Consider the following 21483-nt stretch of genomic DNA (forward strand, 5'->3'; position numbering starts at 1 on the left):
TTTAGGGTGGCCATTCCTGTTAAAAGATTAATAGTAGAAATTTATGAATCAACTCAAATCAGAACATCATCAATAAAACCCCCAAACACCCAACCTCCTAGATGTAATCACCTTCATTGTATCTGATTGTCTTTCCTTAGGGTCGGTATTACACAGAACCACCAACATTTACACACCAAGTAGGACACAACACGGAGCACTGTTGCCCCAACCATGACTTTAGTAAGCGGCAAGAGAATTTCAATATGTCACTGATTAACATCAGGCTCACCACTTTCTTCCTCAAAAACCCAGCCTGGTTCTTCTATCCTAGGTCAGTCACTACATCTGTTTGGTAGCAGATCCCATTTATTTTCCCATTGTTTCAGTCTCACATGTAGGCAAATTGGCTTTTTATTTCAAAAAGATTCTACTCTCAACTTAAAAGCCAGTTGATAAAACTTTTAATTAAGACACAATAGCGCAGGATATAAAAACACAAGAACCACATAAATATTGAAGAAGTTGTATACCGTTTTCGTGTAAACAGTTTTGCTTAAGATTGAAGCCCTAATTAGATTCTCGCCTGAAACTTTTGGCAGATGACTGTGTTCAGCCAGGCTCGGCAGCGATGGTTGACGCGGAAGCCAGGTCAGTCCCCATGTTGACAGGCATGCAACTTGAAAACATTGCACAACAAGCAACACAAAGAGAGTGGAGAAGCTCACAACACTTCAAGGAGACCTCACAACCTTCACAACTGCGGATGCACAGACAGAGACCCACCCCTCCCTCCTCCACACGCACTTTCTCTTACACGTGGGAGACCTTCTGTGACTCTCTAGCTTGTTTGATGCTATATAACCACTTGATGATCCTAGCATTTCTTTCGATGGCAGAAATGCCATATGGCACCCGGTCATTGGCACTGTCATCATTTCTAAGGTCACTGTTACTGTCCTGAGACTGTTCACAGTCTGAGCTGATCATGCTTGCGCTGCGGAAGTTGAGGGATATGATGTCAGAATTAGCCCTTGCAAAGTTTTCCATTCCGAGGTTTTCCAGCTCTTCGGGGTCCAGTCCGCAGTAGTTGAAGAACCTCTCCACGTCTGCGTCCACCCGGAAATATCTGTCACTCAAGTCTGACTTAGACCGCTGGAGGGAGGGTCTGCGGCTGACTCCACAAGCTGGTTCCACAGGGTCGGCTTCGGGAGACTTCATGGTGGCGATGGCGGCGACCTTGGGTTTGGGAGGCAGGGGAGGGGCGGAGCTACTGCAGGGGATCGCTTTCAAGGGCTTAACACTGGTCACTTTGCGGATGTCCGAGGAGCTGTGGGAGACGTGGAGGAAGGACTCGGCCGACTGCTCCAGCAGCCTCCTGCCCACGTGGGAGCCGCTCTCCTGCGGGCTGCCGCGGCCCTGCGTGGGGTAGACCTTCAGGGACTCGGCGAAGGAGTGCCGGTGCAGGTCGGTGGCGTCGGGCCTGTGGGGCGGCCAGTTTCGGGAGCTGTGCTTGTGACCCGAGCCGGAGCTAGAGCCTTCCGAGCTGTTGATGATGTTCTTCAGGATCTCGAGCTTCAGGTTCTCCCTCTGCACGCCGCTCTCGGTCCTGGCGCTGTTGCCGAACACTTTGAGCGTGGGGCTGCCCAGGGCGCGCTTGGCGGCGGGGCACACCGGGGGCTTGGCCAGCACGGCCGGCTTCACGGGCTCCTGCTTGGCGTTGATGACCTCCTGACTCTTGACATACTTGGCCTTATCCGCTTCCAGCCTCTCCACGGCGCTGAGTCTTTTGGGGTTGGGCTCGGCCTGCCTGCGAAAGTAGTCGGGCCCTTTGTTGAGGATGCGCAGGGGGACCGCCGAGGTGAAGGTGCCGGCGGGGCTGACCGGTTTCACCATGCTACCTGTCTGTAGGGTCTCCGTGGGCATGGTGGGTGGTCTCTCCCCGGCAGCCGTGTTGGATTCTCTTCTGGGCGCCTCCGGATGCGCTGAATAGACACATGTACATGAAGCACAAAGGGCGGCAGACGGATCCTGGAATCTGAGCGTCAGCAGCGGCAGCGCCTCATCTCACAGCTCATTAACCGCCACTGTGGCTTTAATTCACTTTCCCCCTTCCAGGCAGCCCCGGTGCAAAAAGGCCACAAGCCACAAGTTCCTTTAATCCGCTTCGCTGCCTCCTTTCTTCTCCCCGAAGGATGTGGGAGTCTCCTCCAGCTCTTTGTGCTCAACTGCAGGCAGAGCTGAAACACAAAACAACCAACCGCGGGTTAGGATGGGCGAGTGACATCACGGCTGTAGCAACAGAGAAAGCCCGCGGGCCCCCGCCTCCGCCTGCCGAGCGCGGCGCGAGGCCGCCCGGCCGTTCCGGGAGGCGCTCCCGGCTCCCAGGACGAGGACCGCCCGGCCCGCGCCCCAGCGCGCGCTGGCAGAGGCCGGCGTTCGGGAGAGGGCGAGGGGCCGAGGTTTCCCACGCGTGAGCTCTTCCAGCTGCCTCCCCACTGGTGAGACCCGCCTCTGATCACGCCCGGCTGGCATTACTTACATCAAAACCCGAGAACTACTAGATGAAGGTGGAAATGCGGGTTTCGCACAGCCGGGTTCCCAGTTCATTAAGCGCGGCTGGGTTCCTAAGGATCCCTTATCCGCCCTAGGCTATAACAGCGGTGAATTATAATTCGTCTCTTTTTGCAATGAAGCAAAACTTCTGACTTATTACTACCAATCTCTCAATAACACTTGAAACAAGCACTTTTTAAACTCTTCGAAAATGGAAAAGATGAGCAAGAAATGGGACTGGTAGTAAAGATGAAAAAATTTTTCAAAAGTCAACGTTTCAGTTATCTTATTTTTGCCAACCAAGATATCTGAAAACACTTTCTCCTGAAAACCCAGACTGTGTCTGAAGTTCATGCCATTAAACTCAAGCTTATTTTTTAATTAAAAAAACACTACAAATACTTTTATATTAACCAAATGAGTAGATAATTTGATTATAAATGCTCCATAATTTTTTACACTTGAGAAGAAATTAAAAATTTGTGTGTAGTCTGTATTTGCCCAACTCCCCTAGCCTACTGAGAACAAAATCTTAAAATATTAATCATACCTAAATATGATACTTTGTAGAAAACTTGTGTAATAGTTAAGCATTCATGGGACTTATACATGGCTTTCTGAATAACTCAACTAGCACCCCCCAACCAAAACCACTATAATGAAACACTTATCAATACTCCTAATATAAACCTATAAGGAGTCTGTCTACTTAATACACAGCATAATGTAGCATTTATCTCTGCAGCCCTGGGAACAACTCCTCTCTTTGCCTGTTATTGCTGGCAGAGAACATTTATTAACACATCAGCATTGCAAAGTAACTGGTTAAAGACCTTTTCAGCATCTGTGGTTATAATTAGGAATATTAAGAGTAATGTAGTCAACTAACATGTCAAATAACTAATTTACAAAATAAAGAAAGCGGTATTACCATAAAATCATGTGCTCTCACGGTAAGAAAATGAAGTATCTATTAATAACAAGCTTGGTGGGGGGACTGATTTTTCTCATCATCTCTCAAACTCTTGATCTCTAAATACAACTCATTCCATGTTTTGTTAGAGATAATTTTGGTAATCTGCAAAAGGATTTGTTCTAATAAAAATATTTTCGTATGCAATATTTAAGAAGCCCCAAGGCAATTCCTACATATGATTTCCTTTAATTGTGTGGTTTTATTATGATATTTCAATTTATTATGATATTTTAATTTAGTTTAATAAACCACCTCTTCTCCTGAAGATTAAGTGAGATTGTTTCTTTGAACATATTTGGAACGAACTGAGAGAAGGGGGATGAGGATTCCTCTACGGAGCTTTTGCATCTGCTCATCCATCCTGGGTCCACTTCACGGGAAGACGAATGGACCCTCCTGGGGTCAACACACAATCTCATCCCCTCCATCTAGGGGGCTCAGAGCCAGAGCAGGCTGCAGACCTTGGGCTGGCAGGCAACCTTGCCGGATCACACCTAGTGGGTGAGAGAGGGCTGCCTCCAGGACAGGCCATGTTTCTCCCAAGTGTGGGTCAAGTCTCCATTGACTACCTCCGCAGCTTCCAAATGCATCCACGGAGGGGACAGAGTGAAGGACAGGACTGAGATCTGCACTCACAGCTTTGTGCATAAGGACCAAAGCAAACCTCCAGCAAGCAGGAAGATGGCCCAGGGGGTGACAGGAGACAGGGCTTGTACCACCCCTTCTCCTGGGGCCTTGTCTTGTCATCTATGACATGAGGTACTTTGATGAGATTCCCACTATCCCTTCTCCCTCAAAAATCATGTGGTTCTGAGGAGCTAAGAATGAGTGCATTATTTCCAATTTCAAAATGGCACCTGGGAATATTGGCCTGTGATCGAACTTTTCTATGGTTCCTGCATTTACTGTTCTTAGGAAAATACTCTTTGAGTGATGAGTTGTAGTTATCATATAATGTCCACTGGCATTAAAGCTCATGCCGGCTTGCACAACTGTCTTCTAATTCCATCATATCAAGACCAGAAGCCCAAAACATCCCTGCTACTGCCCTGACTTTCCAGCAGGCCCACCTGTCTGTTAGGGCGGGCTCTGGTACTGTTTGGAACACTAAATAAAAATCATTACTGTCAACTCACAAGCCTGAGGAATACCAGTCTATTTTCTAGGAAGCATTCCTCTGAAAGCTCATTGTCTTCCTTTCACACTTTCTTTCTTCATCGAAAAGACAGCGTGAAAATGGGTACATAGAGGCAGACACCCTCCAGATGGCTCCTCCAGGCACTCCACACCACCCAACCCTAGTAAGCAACGACTAGACATAAAACCAGTGTGAAAAGATTCTGTTAGAAAAATAGTAATGATCGGTAACTATTTTACACTTCATTTCCCTTTGTTCTACCCCTTCCCCGCTTTTTTGTCATTCCCAATTTCCCCAATAGTTTCCAACGCACTGATGATGTTTAGAAATGACCATGGTCAGAGTTCACAAGTTTTAATTTGAATTCTTTGAGAAGGAAAAAAAAAGCATCTTATTGGAAGAATCGAAAGCAACAGAAAAAGGCATAGAAACCGGTTTGGGTGCTACAGGATAAGGCATAGTCTAAGTTTTCTGTCTGTTTCAGCCAACAAACTGAAGCCACTTCAAAAATAACGAAGGTGGCTTAGGCTGCTCCTTCTCCTAATACTCATGTGATCCTTAGCTTCTGTTCTTTTACTTTTTGATATGTACACAGCGTTGTACTGGGACAGAGCTACAGAGGCCCAGAGTTGTGTAGTGCAGACTTCGTCAGGATGTCGACCAGGCACATTCCAGAAGACCAGTCCAAGGGTAAACGACACACCCGGAAACCTGGAGCGACATCTTGATGTCATAAATGTGATAACCATGAACTGTGTTCAGGGAGCGTGGTGGCACGTGACCCTCTGCTGATGGCAGCCCTGCTGCAGGCCCCCGACACCCTGACAGGCCCTCAGGTGCGGCCGTGACTAGAGCAGGCCAGGAGGGGCTTCTATTTCTTCTTCATCTTGTTTCGGGGAAGGAAAATTAGATCTCAGCCATGTAGGGTTTCATAAACAAAAGTAATTATACAGCCCTGCTTGATCCTTAACTTATGGCTAAGGAGAGAGAACACAAGCCTGAGGGACAGAGAAACTTCCATTCATAAACCATTTTGGCTACATTCTACCCTTTTAATATCCATTTGAAGATTTCATGAAAAGATAAACAGGACTAGAGGAAAAAACTTGGCAGAGCCAAGTTACAACATGGCCCCTGAATCAGGGCAGATGTGAACTCAACAGCAACCCAGCCTGGGGGTGATAGTGGGGCAGAGCCCCGCCAGCTCCTTCCCCATGAGAACCGGGGCTGGCGGGATCACATCATCCGTGTGGGCGTCCTGGTCTGTGGGCAGGGCTGATGTGGCACAGAGGCAGCCGAGGGACAGAGGGCAAAGGATGAAGAAATGGTGACTCCCACTCACTCTAGCCGTTTAATGTGCCTGCACATCCCTGGGGAAGTCTCTGAAATGCAGTTTGATTCCAGTAGATTTGGGGTGGGCCCCAGATTGTGCATTTCTCACAGATCCCCGGTGATGCTTAGGAAGCTGGTCCAGGACGGAGTGGCAACCGGAAAGGGAATGGAGCCTTCTCCTCTGCCACTGAGCATCAGATTAGAACCTAGACGGCTCTGGCACAGGGCAAACACCCGAGCTTTCTTGTCTCTTAAATGAGTAAAAGTCTGGGGCTTTTTAGGCAGGGAAATAGCAATCCCAGAGAATTCAAAGCTTTTAAAACCAAAGTGGCCTCAATCCTTCTAACTTCAAATCTGCCCGCTGCTCACAGGGGCAGTTATGTGAAGACCAGGACCCTCAGGTGACCTGTAACGCTTGGGGAGACCCAGCACACTGGGTCTAAGAACATTTGCACCCTTGGAGGCAGTTACGGATAGAAAATGAGCCTCAATACATACAGTTCATATGAAAAATGCTTAAAGCCAAAGTTCCTGTAATCCAGGCAATCTGTGTCTCGGTGCCTCTGAGGTCAGGCAGATCATGGACGACTGTGGCTTGTGTGAAGGGGCCTCCAGCTGGGGACCTCCGTGGGGGATGTGGTTCACTATTGACGTAGCAAATCCAGATCACTGCAAAAACTCTCCTGATCTTACAATTCATTATTATAAAACACTGTGAGCCAAGTGCTTCTGGTAAGTAAAAAGAGAAAGACAGCTAATGCCTAATTAGTCTTCAAATGTTAAGTAGGAAGAAAGTACTGGAGTTGGACAAGGAGCCTGGGCTTCAACATCACCCCAGATTCTCCATAGAACTTTCCTGAGTATATGGAAACTGGTCCCTGCTCATGTGCGTTATAGCGGAAAAAGGCGGTAATACTGTTTTAAAGAGGGAGCCTAATTCAACTCAAGTCATCTAACATTTCAATGTCTTGATTTTATCTATAAAAATCAATGTGTTGAATCTGTTAAGCTTGAAAATGTCTTCAGCTCAAACATTCTTGGAGGCAAATAGCAAAGGAAGCAATTTACCTTTGAGGTTAGCAAGAGTTCTAGAAGGACTGATTCTTCTAGTTTCCTAACATGTCAGATTACGAAACATTTACAATATGAGTAAAATGGTCTCATCCCGTTTTGATGCTTTGTGATAGTATTTTGCTTACTGACTTTAGACATAAGATTCCAACCTGACTGGGGTCACTCTCATAACTATATTCTTGGTTTTTCCCATTTATGGACAGAGAAACATTCTTGTCACTGAGGTAAAAATGCACAGTTTCACATGACAATGTTAACTTTTGAATTCTTTACAAATGTAAGAAATGCACTTAAAATATAAGAGTGCTTACTGAATTATGAGTTGTGTTCAATCAACCAATTAGTACCTATTGACTGAGCAATTACGTGTAAGATGTAGAGAAATAGGAAAGTCATGACAATTTAGAAAAAAGATTCAAAATACATATGATGAATATTAGATGAATAATGCTGATGATAAACGTGGCAGGACTGTCACAGAGGACTCCCCCACAAACCCCTCCTCAGTAGTCAGCTGAAGGAAAGGTGAGGAGAGGAGGAACCCAAGTGAAGCACAGGAGACGGGCATCCATCATCAGAGCAGCGCTCTGTCAAGATCATGGCACATTCAAGAAACTTAAAGGACATCTGATGGCCGGTGCAGAGTGCTAGGGGGACAGAGGTTAAGAGACCTACTGAGGAGAAGGGATAGAGGAACTTTGGATTTTATGAGTAATGGGAGTAATTTAAGAGTAATGAGAGAGCAATAAAGGGTAATGAATCATTAGTGATTGGATGAGATTTGTATTTTTAAGAAATGCCCCTGGCCACAGTGAGGGGACAGGATGAGAGGTGAGCAAGCATGGTTGCAGAGGCCAGTCAGAGCTGCCAAGGGGAGGGGAGACAGCAGGCGGGCTCTGGGGGGCTGCCCATCATAGCACTGCCTTTGGGTTTGAATCCTGGCTCTGCCTCATAATGGATGAGTAGCCTTGGGCAGGTTACTTCACCTTCCTGTGCCTCAGGTCTCCTGTTTCTAAAATGGAAATAATAGTAGCTCTTACCTCTTTTGGGGATTTGAGAAGGTTAAGTAAGGGCCCAAAGACACCTTTCATTCATGTCACCCTCATGAGGAGGGTACCTTTGGGGATGGAGACAAGTATGGACAATTTCCAGAGATGTTCGAGAGGTGCACTTGGCTGAACGTGGAGAGGGACTGGATGGAGGGTGAGGGGGTGTGTTGAGGACAATTCTGAGCTTCTAGTTTGACTACTGAGAAGTGGTCTGTGGGGAAGTACACACTCTGGTCTAATCCTTGACCCATTCCTTCTTTGCACACTCAGGATTGAGCCCCACAGAACAAGGGCAGCCCCTCCAAACCAGCTCTGAGCATTCACACATCTGCCTTTCCCTCAGCAGGAGACCTTTAATCAACAGGGTTTTGTGAAACTTCTCATCTCCTTAATATGTATCACAAATAGTGAACAATATTGTGGTTATCACCAAAAATTACATTCAGAAGCAAAATGTAAGCATAAGTAATGCTTAGTTCTGTGGGCTGAAGGAAGCAATGCCCTTGCATTTGGAAGACATTACTTTATGCATTTTAATTAAGGTGCCATGTTTTCAACATCTTCCCTTTCCTTCCCTTCCTAACGCATAGTTACTTTTATTAACTCCTTTTATACTGAGAGAATAACTCGTAAAGCATGCAAAGGTAAAGAAGAACAACAAAATTGAAATGTGAATGAGGGAGTAACAAAAGTATGTATCAAAAAAAGATTGAACTTGCACACTATAAACTGAACAGAAACTAAGAAATCAGAGGGCCAGCCACCTGGAAGCATCAAGTGCAAACCCCCACTCTTTCAGGACTCTGCTTTTTCGGGTACTGAATGATGTGCCCCCTTTCTTATCGCCTGGTGGAAACCCTTACCATCCGTAATTCTGACGCTGAATCTTCTCTTTCCTGACCTCAGTGTGGCCATCAGAAATCAGCTCCAAGCTGTATGTGAAATAATCATGCCAACACCACCATCACTTTGTATAGTCTTGGAAACCATGGACTTTTGCTAATAACATTGAAACTTTTGATTCCAGTATCCTAGTCACTTTTTAGCTTATTTGTTCAGTTGGCTTGAGTAGGTCTTCAAATGTTATTTAATAAAAAAAATCCCTGTCCTAGGTTTCCATTACTTTGTTTTAATTTTTCACATTTTGGGTAAACTATTTCTCCACTTTTTCAGCAACCCCTGTTAAGCCTTGTTTCTTTTGACACATCCATTCTATCCAACTAGAGGTTGGGAAACAAATGTCGGAATGAGTGTAGAGCTGCTCCCACTGAGGGGGCCAACTCTTACCTTCTAACAACTTTAGGGACATGGACCGAGGGATAATGTCTGCCCTGATGGCTCTCGTATGGTGTGCTGAGGCACGCTGGTGGAGCAGCACAAACTTGCACAAGTGTTTTGATAAATGTGTGAAAATAAATCTGACAATCAAATATGTACTGTGCTATGGCAATATTCTTCAGGTGGTACTGTGAACTGAGCAAGGCTGGAGGGAAGAGTAGAGGGGGTACAATTTGGTACCACAGAGATTCTGCATGATGTCAGGTGGGCAAAAGATGACAGCAATGGGAACAGGAGACAACTTTGCCTCAGGAGAGCAGTATCAGGGCTGTCTCAAGCTCCTCCCTCAGTGCTATGGTTTGGGACAGTGGCCATGTGTGCCTACCCTCATCTCAGACAGACTGAGGTTGGACTCAGGGCCCACCCAGAGGGTCCAACCAGGTCTCCTGGAGCTGAGGAGCGTGGAGACTGGCTTCTAGCTTGAGTCTGAGAGGTCTAAGGGCAGAGTCTGCGCTGGACTCTCCAACTATAGGACACAGGCAAGATGAAGCTGTGCTTCCATGAGCACAAGGGTGAGGGTTTTCTGGGCCCCCCCTGTACTTGGGGAAAGGTGGTCTGGGGTTATCTCAAAAGCAACTGCCCCCGAAGATTCTCCCCCAAAGGAAACCAACAGCCTTGCACTGAGGGGAAGGCTGTGAGTACCCCCTAGCTGTGGGAGAGGTGTGGCTGCCCCCCAGGAACCCCAAAGCTGCCAAAGAGAAGCAGCTCTGAAATCCCCCATGCCCAGGGGACACCAGATTACAGGGGTCAGAGGCCAGGAGACGAAATTTGTCGCTTTCCCCTTAACACTTTGCCAGCCCATCACATTTATACACCCACATGGGGCCTGCCCGGGAGAGGTCAGAAGTGACGCCTAATAATGAGTGGGAATGGAGCTGGAGCAGGGGAAAAAGGAAAAAACCCACAACATTCATTGAGTCCCCTCCTCCACAGAGATTTCCAAGCCAACAAAGCCCTGAGCTGGAAGACGGAGAAGCTAATTTAAACCAGATGAGAGGTTGGAGTGTTGGTCATGACATTGGACTGGGCTCTTTCATGCCTGAAACTGATCTGAGGACTTTCTATTATTTAAGATGAACTGAAGAGGCTCTGGGTCCCGTCTGAGATTTCATCCCAGCGGTGGAAAGGAGAATTCAGCAGAGTGAATTCTTAGGACACAGAAAAGAGAGTTCTCTCACTTCCTGTTTATGCCCTAATGAATCCAGGCCAGAAGATAAAATGGCTCCACGCGGTATCCTTCAGGTTTGTGGGCCTGTGGACGCCGTGCCCCTCCTCAGTTCAGAGCCAGGTCCAGGGGTCAAGGTCAACTGCGCTTACTCTATAGCCTGGCCTTCCGTGGCTTTGCAACCCTGGGCAAGTCACTCAAGCTTGGTGTAGTTCAGTCTCCTCATTTACGGACCATTGGTAATAATGACTCCTACATTTTATGGGGCTGATGTGAGAATTCTGTGAGGTAACGTATTCAAAGTGCTCAGCGTGGAGCTCGGCACCAAGTTTGTTCAGTAAATGTGAGCTGTTATTAAATTTCGTCCCCAGTGTCCACAACTTGGCACTGATAATCACCATGGTTAGATTTCAAGCTTTACGGTAACTGAACGATCTTTCGTCTTAAAATGATTCCATTACGCGCAAGTGATAGTGTGTGTGCGCTATTTCTGTCAAAGTGGCTTGACAGTGCAGTTTCTGTCTAAAAGGTCACTCACATGACCCCATTTTTATTTGAGTTACAAAGAAAATAATGTGGTTTCAAATTTCAAGGCAAACAGTTATGCGAGTGAAACAGGCTCAAGTAAATAATAAAGCCATTATTAAAAAGGAAATCAAACCTAAAGTTGGTAGGAGAAATATAGCAGGTCAAATCTCAATCCATGAAGGATTCTCTACTTTAACGTCATTCTCCAAAGTCATTTAGGAAACCTGTTCACACGCTTCATTTTCATTTGTAACTACATCCATTATAAAAAATGTTATGGGTTTCTCTTCAAGTGTCTTTCTCTTATTTAAGCCAGTTAAAACAAAACAGACACTCAGAAAAAAAATCACATTTCTGGTTCAACATGTTTCCTTGGCCAAAGGTAAAATGTTGCTGTAAGACGGTCCCCAACTTGAATCAATGTGGGGGAGTCTTGTCTTCTACTTGAGATTACAGAAATCAATGCTGTGCGTAGTCAGCGCCAAAAATCATTTGGAAATATAATGACTTGCTTGATGAAAATAACTACAAGTAATTAAAAAGCAGGGCTACTAAGAATTCTTAATGAAAATCCAATAGGACTGCTTGCCTTATGCAAACAAACATAAAACGACCCCACTCTCTGCTACTTTTGTCTTCTCCTGGAGGGAGCTTTATGTGGCTTGACGTTTGCGGTGAGAACAGGAGGCCAGGGACCAACTCCAAATAAAAGTGGAGCTCAAGGGACCATGTCCTTTTTCACAGACTAGTACACTGAAATCGCAGTTTTAGAGACTTGCTAGTCACCATGAGTCTAAGAGTTAGCTGGTTCCCACAGTTAGATGGACCAGGAGCCCCTTCAGCAGCTGCAGGAACAACTCAACGAACTCAACGATTAGGAACTCCAGTAGCAATCTGTGGAGTTAGTGGAGACTCGGTGCTGGGAGCTTCACTCACTGTCTCATCCATCCTCACAGTCACCCCCTTAAGGAGTGGTCTGATCCCCTTTGTACAAGCAAGAGGGTAAGTACTTGTGAGTGGCACCTGGAGAGCCCCAACCAGACTCCAGGGCTGTGCGGATCCGAGAGGCCCGCATCCAGTTCTCCCACCAACATTGATTTTAAGCTTCTGCACTGAGCATATGACTGTTTTTTCCTTAGCTGTGTAAACTTGTACTCTACGGCAAATGTAGCACATACATACCGTAAGGAAGATTAGGATGGCAATACAGATAGAACATTTATTTCTGAAAATGCTTTTACAATTTCTAGTGAACAGCCTTGGGGCAAAGGATAATATTTACTCTGAAATAAATATTAAAATGTGGTAAGATAGGGGCCAGCCCCAGTGGCCAGGTGGTTAAGTTTGGCATGCTCCCCTTTGCCAGCCTGGGTTTGGTTCCCAGGTGCAGACCTGCACGACTCGTCTGTCAGTGGCCAGGCAGTGTATTTTTTCACATACAAAAAAACGAGGAAGAGTGGCAGCAGATGTTAGCTCAGGGCAAATCTTCCTCAGCCAAAAAAAAAAAAAAAAAAAAAGTGGTAAGATGAAATTGTGAAACATTTAAACTTGAAGGGAGAAAAAGTAAAGCAGCATTTTTGGGGCAGTGGAGCAAGTTCACTGTACATATATTAGGTAAATTGCTGTATAAATTATGTTTAAAAACTACCCATTAATAATGACCATTTCTTATTAAGCACATACAATGTCTCAGAACTGAACTAATGCATTTCATAGGTTTTTAAATTCAATCTCACCAATATCTCTAAAGCAAGAGTTACTATCCCTGCTTTACAGATGAGGAAACTGATATCCAAACACACTAAGAAAGTTGTCTAAGATACTCAGCTACTAAGTGGCTGCAGGCTCCACACCTAGGTCTGCACAGGTATGCCTGGCCTACCTCACCATGTCACACTGTCACTCCCGCTCTTAAAAATTTGTGTATGATGTATTTTAAAATGCTTCATATTTAAACAATATGGCTCAAGAACCCACACTAATTATATTTTAGTTCCTAAAATCTACTCTTTTGGCCATTCATTGCTGAGTACCAGCTTCCCCCAGAAGTCAGAGGAGGACTTTTTGTTAAATCAAATAACCATGCTGCTTGCTAATAGCTTAACTGCATAAGCAGAGGAGGTAAAATGTTTATAAATTGGGTTCCATTAATTTAACTTTTTTCCTTGACATCACTGACTGCAGACCTATCCAAGTTAGCTGAACTTTGCTGAAAATAACGAAAGATATATTAAAAAGAACAATAAGCAACATAAGACTGTGGTTTCATTCCATCTTACTACACAGAGCATTGGGAGAGCAGAAATCACATGCTCTTTATCATTATTTCTACTAAGGCCCCCAAAACCATGCACATACTAGGCACTCACTAAAACATTCACTGAGTTGAACTCAAATGCTAACTACTCAGAAGAATATCTAGCATGTCATTTTATACTGTAAAGGCTCAACGAAGACGTCAGATGAACAACTTGGGAAGTGAAACTTGAAATACACTGTTTATAAATTTGAAACAACACACAAAGTGCCTCCTCATGATCGGAGAGCATGGTGCAATAGCACACGAAAGCACAGACACTGTTTATTCATAACTCAATGAACACTTTAGCCCTGAATTGTGCTTAGAACACAAATATGCTGCAAAGGAAATCAATACAAGGTAGAATTTTAAAGCAGAACAAGCAGGTTCACTCAGAAAAATAACACATACTGTCGATCTCATTTGCCGAGGAACACCTAGATTATTATTTTCCGTCTCCTGAACAGCTCTTAGTACAGCAGTTGTTAGAACAACTAGTTCTTTGCCTCAAGTGTACTCAGAAAAGACAAACAGTATTTTTTCATTCTGAAGGATTCAGACTGAATTGTGGGACAAATAATTTTCAAACTAAGACGTGTAAGTCGATAAACACCTATTTCTGCAGCACATATTTTAATCTTTAGCACTCAGCACATCTTACATAAGTCATTTTCAAGCCTAGAATCGTACAAGGCAAGGCTTCACCACAATTTGCAGTTGAAATATTCTTTTTGGGCCCAAGTGACAAGGAACTCAGCAATGACTAGCATGTTCACTCCACCTTGCCTGAGCCTGTTCCAGCTCTGCCTCTGAGCTCGCTGGAACTAAAGCAGCCGGCAAAAGGCCAGACTGTCGGCTTTGCTAGGCGGTGTGGTCTAGCGGGTCTGGAGGCAGGTATGGCCTTAGGAGGGAGGGGGAGATGCTGGCGACAGAGTGAGACACCTGGGTCTGCGGTCACAGGCCCTCTCCTGCCTGCCCACCCTCACCTGTCACCAGGAGCCCTCCTCCAGGCCACGCTCTCTGATGCCTGCCTCCACATTTGGCTCCCTGCCCTGGAGTCCCTGTGCCCTCCTCTGCCAGGCCTTGACCAGAATGTTCCAAGCTGAAGAAGTGTCCCCAAGCCCCCTGGGAAGCTTCTTCTGACCTCTCATTCTGCATCTGATCCTTCCCCCCTGTCCTTTCTCGTACTGTCCTTATTACTGAGTGGGGCTGGTGCGTCCTCCCCCACCAGGGCCACTGAGGGCAGGCTGCCTGGCTCTCGTCTGCCCTAGCACAGCCCCTGTGCTGGTGGACAGCGGGGCTCAGAATCTCTCGTAGGGACCCTTGTCAGACACGTGTCCAGTTTAGGATGTGTCTTTGCCTCAGTGTGAGAGACTAAAAAGCTAAAACTATCCAAGAGGCTTTGCACACTTCCCCACCTCCCGACCCCTGCTGCCAAAACAAACACAAAAACAAACAGAGCCAGCTCACTTAAGAGGCTCTCTGAGGATTATGACCATCTAAAATCTACATTAAAAGTAATCTGATAAATACTTAAAAATCCAAAGACATTGCTAGACAGACAAAACCAATGTCTCATTAGATCTGAACACTCCACCTTCAATATCCACTCAAATACAGTGTCCCTCCTCCTTATTCCTTCCTGCTTTCACTTTAACATGATACTATCTGCCTCTATCTTGACTGATTTTAAGCTTCTCCTTCCTGTTTACTAAAGAAAAATGACCCATCCAAAGTGAAAAGGAGTTGGATTTTAGAAACAGTGTTTTTTTCCCTCAGTCTCTAGCATTTTTATTTGTTTAGCGAGAAATGGAGTTTTCTATTATTTTTTAACAAGAAAGAATTATTTTGCTTGTGGCAAAAGGTGGTTGTTGATGTTTAGTGCTTTATGCTCTCTCAAGCTTTTGATTCTGGGCTTCATTACTTGAGTCTAAGAAGAGAAATACAGTAGCAACCATTTGAGGAGCACCTTTCCTCGGGCAGACTTCATGCCAGATGAGGTGGAGGCCTTGTATTTATCAGCCTTGCCCAAGGGAAGGTATGATTTGTCCCACTCAGCAGACAGGGAAACTGAGGCTCAGGAGGTCTAAGTTGAGGAGCTTGTTGTCAACCTCAGGCTGTCTGTGTTTAAACCTGTGCCCTCCAACTGCTCTGAACAGTCATGGAAACATCCTTGACTACAAGAAGTGAAGAAGGGCCAGGTGTGGATGTCAGCCAGGAAGGAAGGGAGGAAAGAACACGAGCTGCTGCCCTCCTCGCCCCCCCAACCCATGCCAGGCCCCAGGCTGCTTCCATAACAAAGCCTCCTTCCTGCTGTGATAGCAAAATCTGTGTCCCCACCGTAGGGAGACGCTGTGGTGAGCATACTCGCTGTGCCGGAGGATGAAACAGTGAGGGGACTAAGAGGCAGGAAGATGTTCTGAAAACTCTGTGAGGAGAAGGCCTTCATAAAATATAAAAAATAGGCCCAACAAATCCAATTTGCGGCAGAGACAATAAAAGCTCTTTGTTTGGTAAGATTCTCTAAGGGGCTCTCAACATTTCACTACACCCTCCTTAGTGAAAAATAATTATTCTAATATCTTGCTAAGGAAATTAGAATATCTTCTGAATAACAGAAAATAACAATGTCTGGTCATCACCTGATCAGATAAAAATCAGACTCCGTCTTGACGAAGCTTGAGCCTACCTCTGGGCTTGCCTACAGAAGGACAGGAATCCTTCAATCCTTCAATATGACGAGGACAACCTTCTATAATCCTCCTGCCCTCAAGGGAACAGACCCCTAAAGGGACATGTTTAAGCAAGTTTACACAGACAGAAGATCTAGAATGCAGGAAGCACCAGCAGCATATTTGTTCATTTGGAAAATGTTTACTGAGTGTGTACTATATGCTAGGCAGTGAACAAAATGAACAATATATGGAGTTCACATATATGGCAATAAATAAGATAAATAAAATATGTAGGTGATAAGTGTTAAAAAGAAAAGGACAGCAAGGATTTAGCAAGGTGGAAATTACTGTTGACTTCAATAAGAAGAATTTTGGTAAAGTGATTGGTGCCACGTCAGGAGAGAATGGAAAGAAAGAAACTGGAGACAATGAGCGTGGAGGGCAGTGTACTGAGGACAGGGGAATATAAACAAGAACCAGAAACTTTAACACCGGTGGTCAATAACGCCTTATAGGTGTCAGAGGTTGTATGAGACTTTTCATAACTGGCCTGTGACATCAGAGGAGACCTTTTTACATGATACCAGCTCTAAAGGAATGGCAGGGGGATTGCGCAGTACCTATACAGACCCTTGGAGCCTGAGGGTGGGCACGGGGCAGAGAGCATTTGGCCGATACTGAAAGATGAAAAGAAAACCAGTGATATTGCTGTGGCAATGTTACTGGACCCCAGGGAGTCAGCAGTTACCTCTAGTACAGATTATAAACCGTCGCAGACGCAGAACCTAATAGCGACAGGTAGCAGCAACTCTCCATTTGGTTTCCTTCTGCTAAAAGCAGATCATCTGATGAATTATAATTTTATCTCCTATAAGACAGAGAAGAAGGGATTGCTTCTGCAAATTTAAAGTTTACCAATGGGGAATCAGAAACCCTAGGGAAAACCAGCTAAGAATTTGTAGAGTATAGAATTACTAAGGAAGGAAACTCAGGCATTCAACACATACCAGTCAAGTGCCACCATGTGCCAGGCACAGTGCTAGGTGCTGGAGATACTGATGTGAATGAAACAGACACAGCGTAGCCTTCACAACATTCCAGAAAGCAGACTGCACAATTCAGATTAAAGGTGGTGAGATTCTAAGATAATAGCAGGGGAGCACCGAAATCAGAAGTGAGAGAATACTAACTCATAACCATTCCAATGGGGAGATGGGGAAAGGCATCTGAGAGAAACAGATTACAGAAGACCAAATGGGGGAGGAAAACAACCAGGAAAGATGGGCCCAGAGAGCACATGTGAACCTGGAGGGCAGCGCCCATGAGGAGAAGGGGCTAGTTTGGCTGCATCCTCCAGGTTCTGGGGTCAGACAATATGAATTCCCATCCTGGCTCCACTCTCTACCCCTGTGTGACCTCGAGTGTCTCTGATTCTCAGGTTCCTGACTTGTGCCATGGGGATGACACTAGGACCAACTCAGTGCAGGCAGCAATACGTGTTAGCCACTGTTTTCCTTAATGAGCTGGAGAAAACACTATCCAATTAACGTCATGGATTGTAGAGGCAATTCGCCAAGTGATTTAAGGAAGAACTTTTGAACAATTAAAACTGCCCCAAACTGGAACTAACTCCTTTGTAAATAGTGAGCTTTTTATTCCAGGAAGGGTTTGTGCAGATGCAGGCTTACCATCTGTCCAAGAAATTTTAGAGGGGATTCCTGTCATGGGCAGGAGAGAGTGGCAGATGAATGTCAAGTTCCTTTCCAATAAGTTCTGTGTTTCTTTGAAACTCTTCTCACTGCCGAGATTTAATTTACTATGTTCAAAGCAAGAAGACAGGAACGTGAGGACAGAGAAGACATAACATGAAGACAGAAGAACGATTTGAAGATGAACTGTAATGTTATTAAGCACTGAAAGAATAACTGAATAGATTACATTAAGGAAGTGGCGAGAACGTTTTTGACAAGTGGATTAAGTCTCCCATGAAACAGACAGTAAAGCAGAGGAAGGTGTTAGCGAAGTGGGCTAGATGAACGTGAGACAGAGGGAGGAGGAGGCAGCAGGACATCTCAGTAGTTACGGCCACAGAGACCGAGATGGACCTTGGTAATCTGACTTCTTTTCTTTCCCCACTGTTCTAGAAGTCCCGGATCTGCACCACGGTTGATCTCTTACATCCTTTATGGCCCTGAAATTCTCATACTCCTTATAGAGCATGTTTCTATATATAGAATATGTAGTGTCCTTTGAGCAGTGCAGAGCCTCTGAAACTGCCCCATGAGTTTACAGGATGACCAAGGAAAGCACCATGTAGGAGCCATTTATTGGGCTAAGGGATGGTCTACAAAGGCAAGGAGGGGGTGGTTGAAACCTGGAGGTCAGAGGCAGCCTCTAACGTTACCAAGAGCTGGACGGCTACTATAATAAACTGTACTAACAGTGGTGTTCCACTTGCATGTAATGTGTCAGCTTATTTTTGAGATCATATCATCTCAAATTCTTTAGAAAATATTTTGCCAGCAGCTGCAGTTTAGTAATCCAGTTATTAAATCCTGCAGTCAGGACCTGCTATACCTGAGACAGGAGGCCACGGGCTCCCATCCAAGAGATACTGCCAGAAACCACTTTGGATGCAAGGCCTTTGTTTCCAAATGAACATTTTGATTCATGTCACTTCCTCCTCCATTAACTTAAAGGGAATCTAACTCTTCTGTGATATTCTTTTTTCTTTATTGATTAGAGGGATGAGATTGGATTTTCTCTTTTGTTTAATAGCTTTAAAGATAGACAGAAGCTTTTAAACGTTCATTTATTTTACTTACTACAGTACTCTAGGTCATTCCAATCGTTGTTTCTACAACTGAAGGAGGTTAGAGCCTTCTTGTGTTTACAGGTATATCTAGAAAAACATTTCAATAAATGAAGCCAATATGTATATATGACGACTAAATTACTCTTTTTATCAAGCTACAATTGACCATTAAAATGAAATTCATCTTAGGGAGACACTTGGAAAAAAACTATAAAAAAAGCTATTGTCTATCTCAGAAAACAGTTCAGTAGTCCATTTCTAGTCTTTGGACAAAGAACTACTCAATATTCAACTTCTCATTTTTCAATGCCAGCTTTTTCAAACATTATGATAAACACTATAAAGTGACCTACTTCCCCTGACACCTAAGAAAAGTGATGCGTCATTCCAAAATCCATTTCTCCCACTTGCAGGGCAAAAGACAATACTTCTATAGTCATCCTTCTCTGACAGATGGGAAAGGCCCTTTTAAATGAAAATTTTTTTTAAAAAAGTTACTCTGAAAAGTATCTATTGAATGTTCCCTTATAGCTGGACAATTTAATGCAATCCTTGGGTTCAGCTCTCTAGCTGGAAGTGGAATGCTATGTGGTACAGAATACTGGGAATACTCAGAACCTTGCAGGGAACTAGGGAATGAAGTGCTATAAGGATTACAGTGATTTTCAAAAAGCAGGATTATCTGAGACAGCACTTGGTGTGAGTCCTCTGCTGAAACAAGGAAGACACCAAGACCCCTAGAAGGGCGAGGACTTTGGGCTCAAGCTGGTCTACCTCTGAATCTTGCTTCCATATCTTCTAGCTTTGTGACCTTGGGCAAGTAAACCGCCTCTATGTGCTCCCATTGCCCTATCTGTCAATGGGGAAAATAACAGCCCCTTCCTCATAGGATGGTTGTGAAGGTTACATGACACAAAGAATGGAAGGCACTTAGCAGGGGGCCTGGCAGACAGAAGGCATGCATTAAATTTTTACAGTAAAAATGTGATTTCTAATCAAAGTACTGAAACTACCTGGTATTACTGGAAAATCATTTCCCTGGTCAATTCATTATTTCCAAAACACATAGAAATTCCAGATTTCTTGTAAAAAAGAAATGCATCAAAACAGAAAACGTATCTACAAAAAATCTTTCCGGGATTTTGAGAGGCATTGCATTTAACCTGTTGAGTGATTTGGGGAAAACTGACATCTTTCCAGTTCATCAACATGGCATGCCTCTCCATTTGTTTAGATCTTCTTTGATTTCTTTCATCAGAGTTTTATAGTCTTCAGCATACAAAGCCCTATATGTGTTTTGTTAGATTTACACTTAAGCATTTCATTTTTTTAGCCATTGTAAATAGTTTTGTATTTTTAATTTCAGCTTGCAAGTGCCCATTACCAGTATACAGAAATAAAATCGACTTTTGTACGCTGATCTTGTATTGTGCAACCTTGTTGAATCACTTTCTTAGTTCTAACAATTTTTTTTTGTTTTTTTTGTTTTGTAGATTCCTTGACATTTTCTAGGTAGACTATCATGTCAGAGAAGACAGACAACAAAGCAGGAGCAGGTATGAGCAAAGTGGACCAAATGGAAAAAAGAGACGGGAAGGAAGAGGGAGTACCAAGAAAAGCTTCCTGTGAGTTATATGCAAACACACACTGATTATTCTAAAATTTATATGGAAAGGCAAAGGAACTACAATAGCTAAAACAATTTTGAAAAAGCAGAATAAAAGTGGGAGGAATAATGATACTCAATTTCAAAACTTATTACATAGCTACAGTAATCAAGACTGTGTGGTATTGCGGAGGGATAGACACATTAATGGAACAGAACAGAGAACCTAAATACAGACCCACACGTGTACAGTTAACTTATTTTGACAAAGGTGCAAAAGAAATTCAGTGGAGGAAGAACAGTCTTTTCAACAAATGGTGCTGGAGCGACTGGACATCCATAGGCAAAAACATGAGCCTTGACCTCAACCTCACACCTTACGGAAAAATTAACTCAGAAAGGATCAAAGATTTACTTGTAAAACATAAAACTGTAGAACTTTTAGGAGATAACACAGAAGAAAATCTTTGGAATCTGAGGCTTGATGAATGAAGAGTTCTTGGATATGACATCAAAAGCATGATCCATAAAAGAAAAAAAATTGATAAATTTGACTTAAAATTAAAAAACTTCTGCTCTGTGCAGGACTATGTTACAAGGATGAAAAGATCAGCTACAGACTGGGAGAAAATATTTGCAAAATGTGTATGTGACAAAGGACTCATATCTAGAATATATAAGTAACTTTCAAAACTCAACTTTAAAAAAACAAACAATCCAATTAGAAAATGGACAAAAGATACAAAGAGGCATTTCAACAAAGAGGTCATACAAAGGGCAAACAAACAGGTGAAAAAGAAGTTCAATCTCACTAGGCACTAAGACCACAATGAGCTATCACTACACACCTGTTAGAGCAAATAAGAAAAAAAGTGACACCACCAAAAACATGCTGGGGAGGATGCCGAGAAACTGGATCACTGTACACGTCGATAGTGGGAACGTAATATGGT

The 21483-nt window shown here is 44.1% G+C and overlaps 1 protein-coding gene across 5 annotated transcripts in view; it reads right to left on the reverse strand.

Moving 5' to 3' along the window:
• Positions 1-426: 426 nt before the first annotated feature.
• The window catches only part of FAM110B (family with sequence similarity 110 member B), a 148793-nt gene continuing 127736 nt past the window's right edge, over positions 427-21483 (reverse strand). For 4 of the 5 annotated variants that reach the window (XM_087420539.1, XM_087420540.1, XM_087420541.1 and 1 more), the window contains one exon: positions 427-2219. In XM_087420539.1, the coding sequence (XP_087276665.1) occupies positions 793-1905 (1113 nt within the window). In that variant the 5' untranslated portion in view covers positions 1906-2219 and the 3' untranslated portion in view covers positions 427-792. Of the gene's footprint in view, positions 2220-18934; positions 18998-21483 lie in introns of those variants that run through there. The other variant, XM_004435723.3, reaches the window with a different exon arrangement.

The sequence above is a fragment of the Ceratotherium simum genome, chromosome 31, assembly GCF_057802395.1.
Source record: "Ceratotherium simum simum isolate JZ-2026a chromosome 31, ASM5780239v1, whole genome shotgun sequence".
NCBI lineage: Eukaryota > Metazoa > Chordata > Mammalia > Perissodactyla > Rhinocerotidae > Ceratotherium > Ceratotherium simum.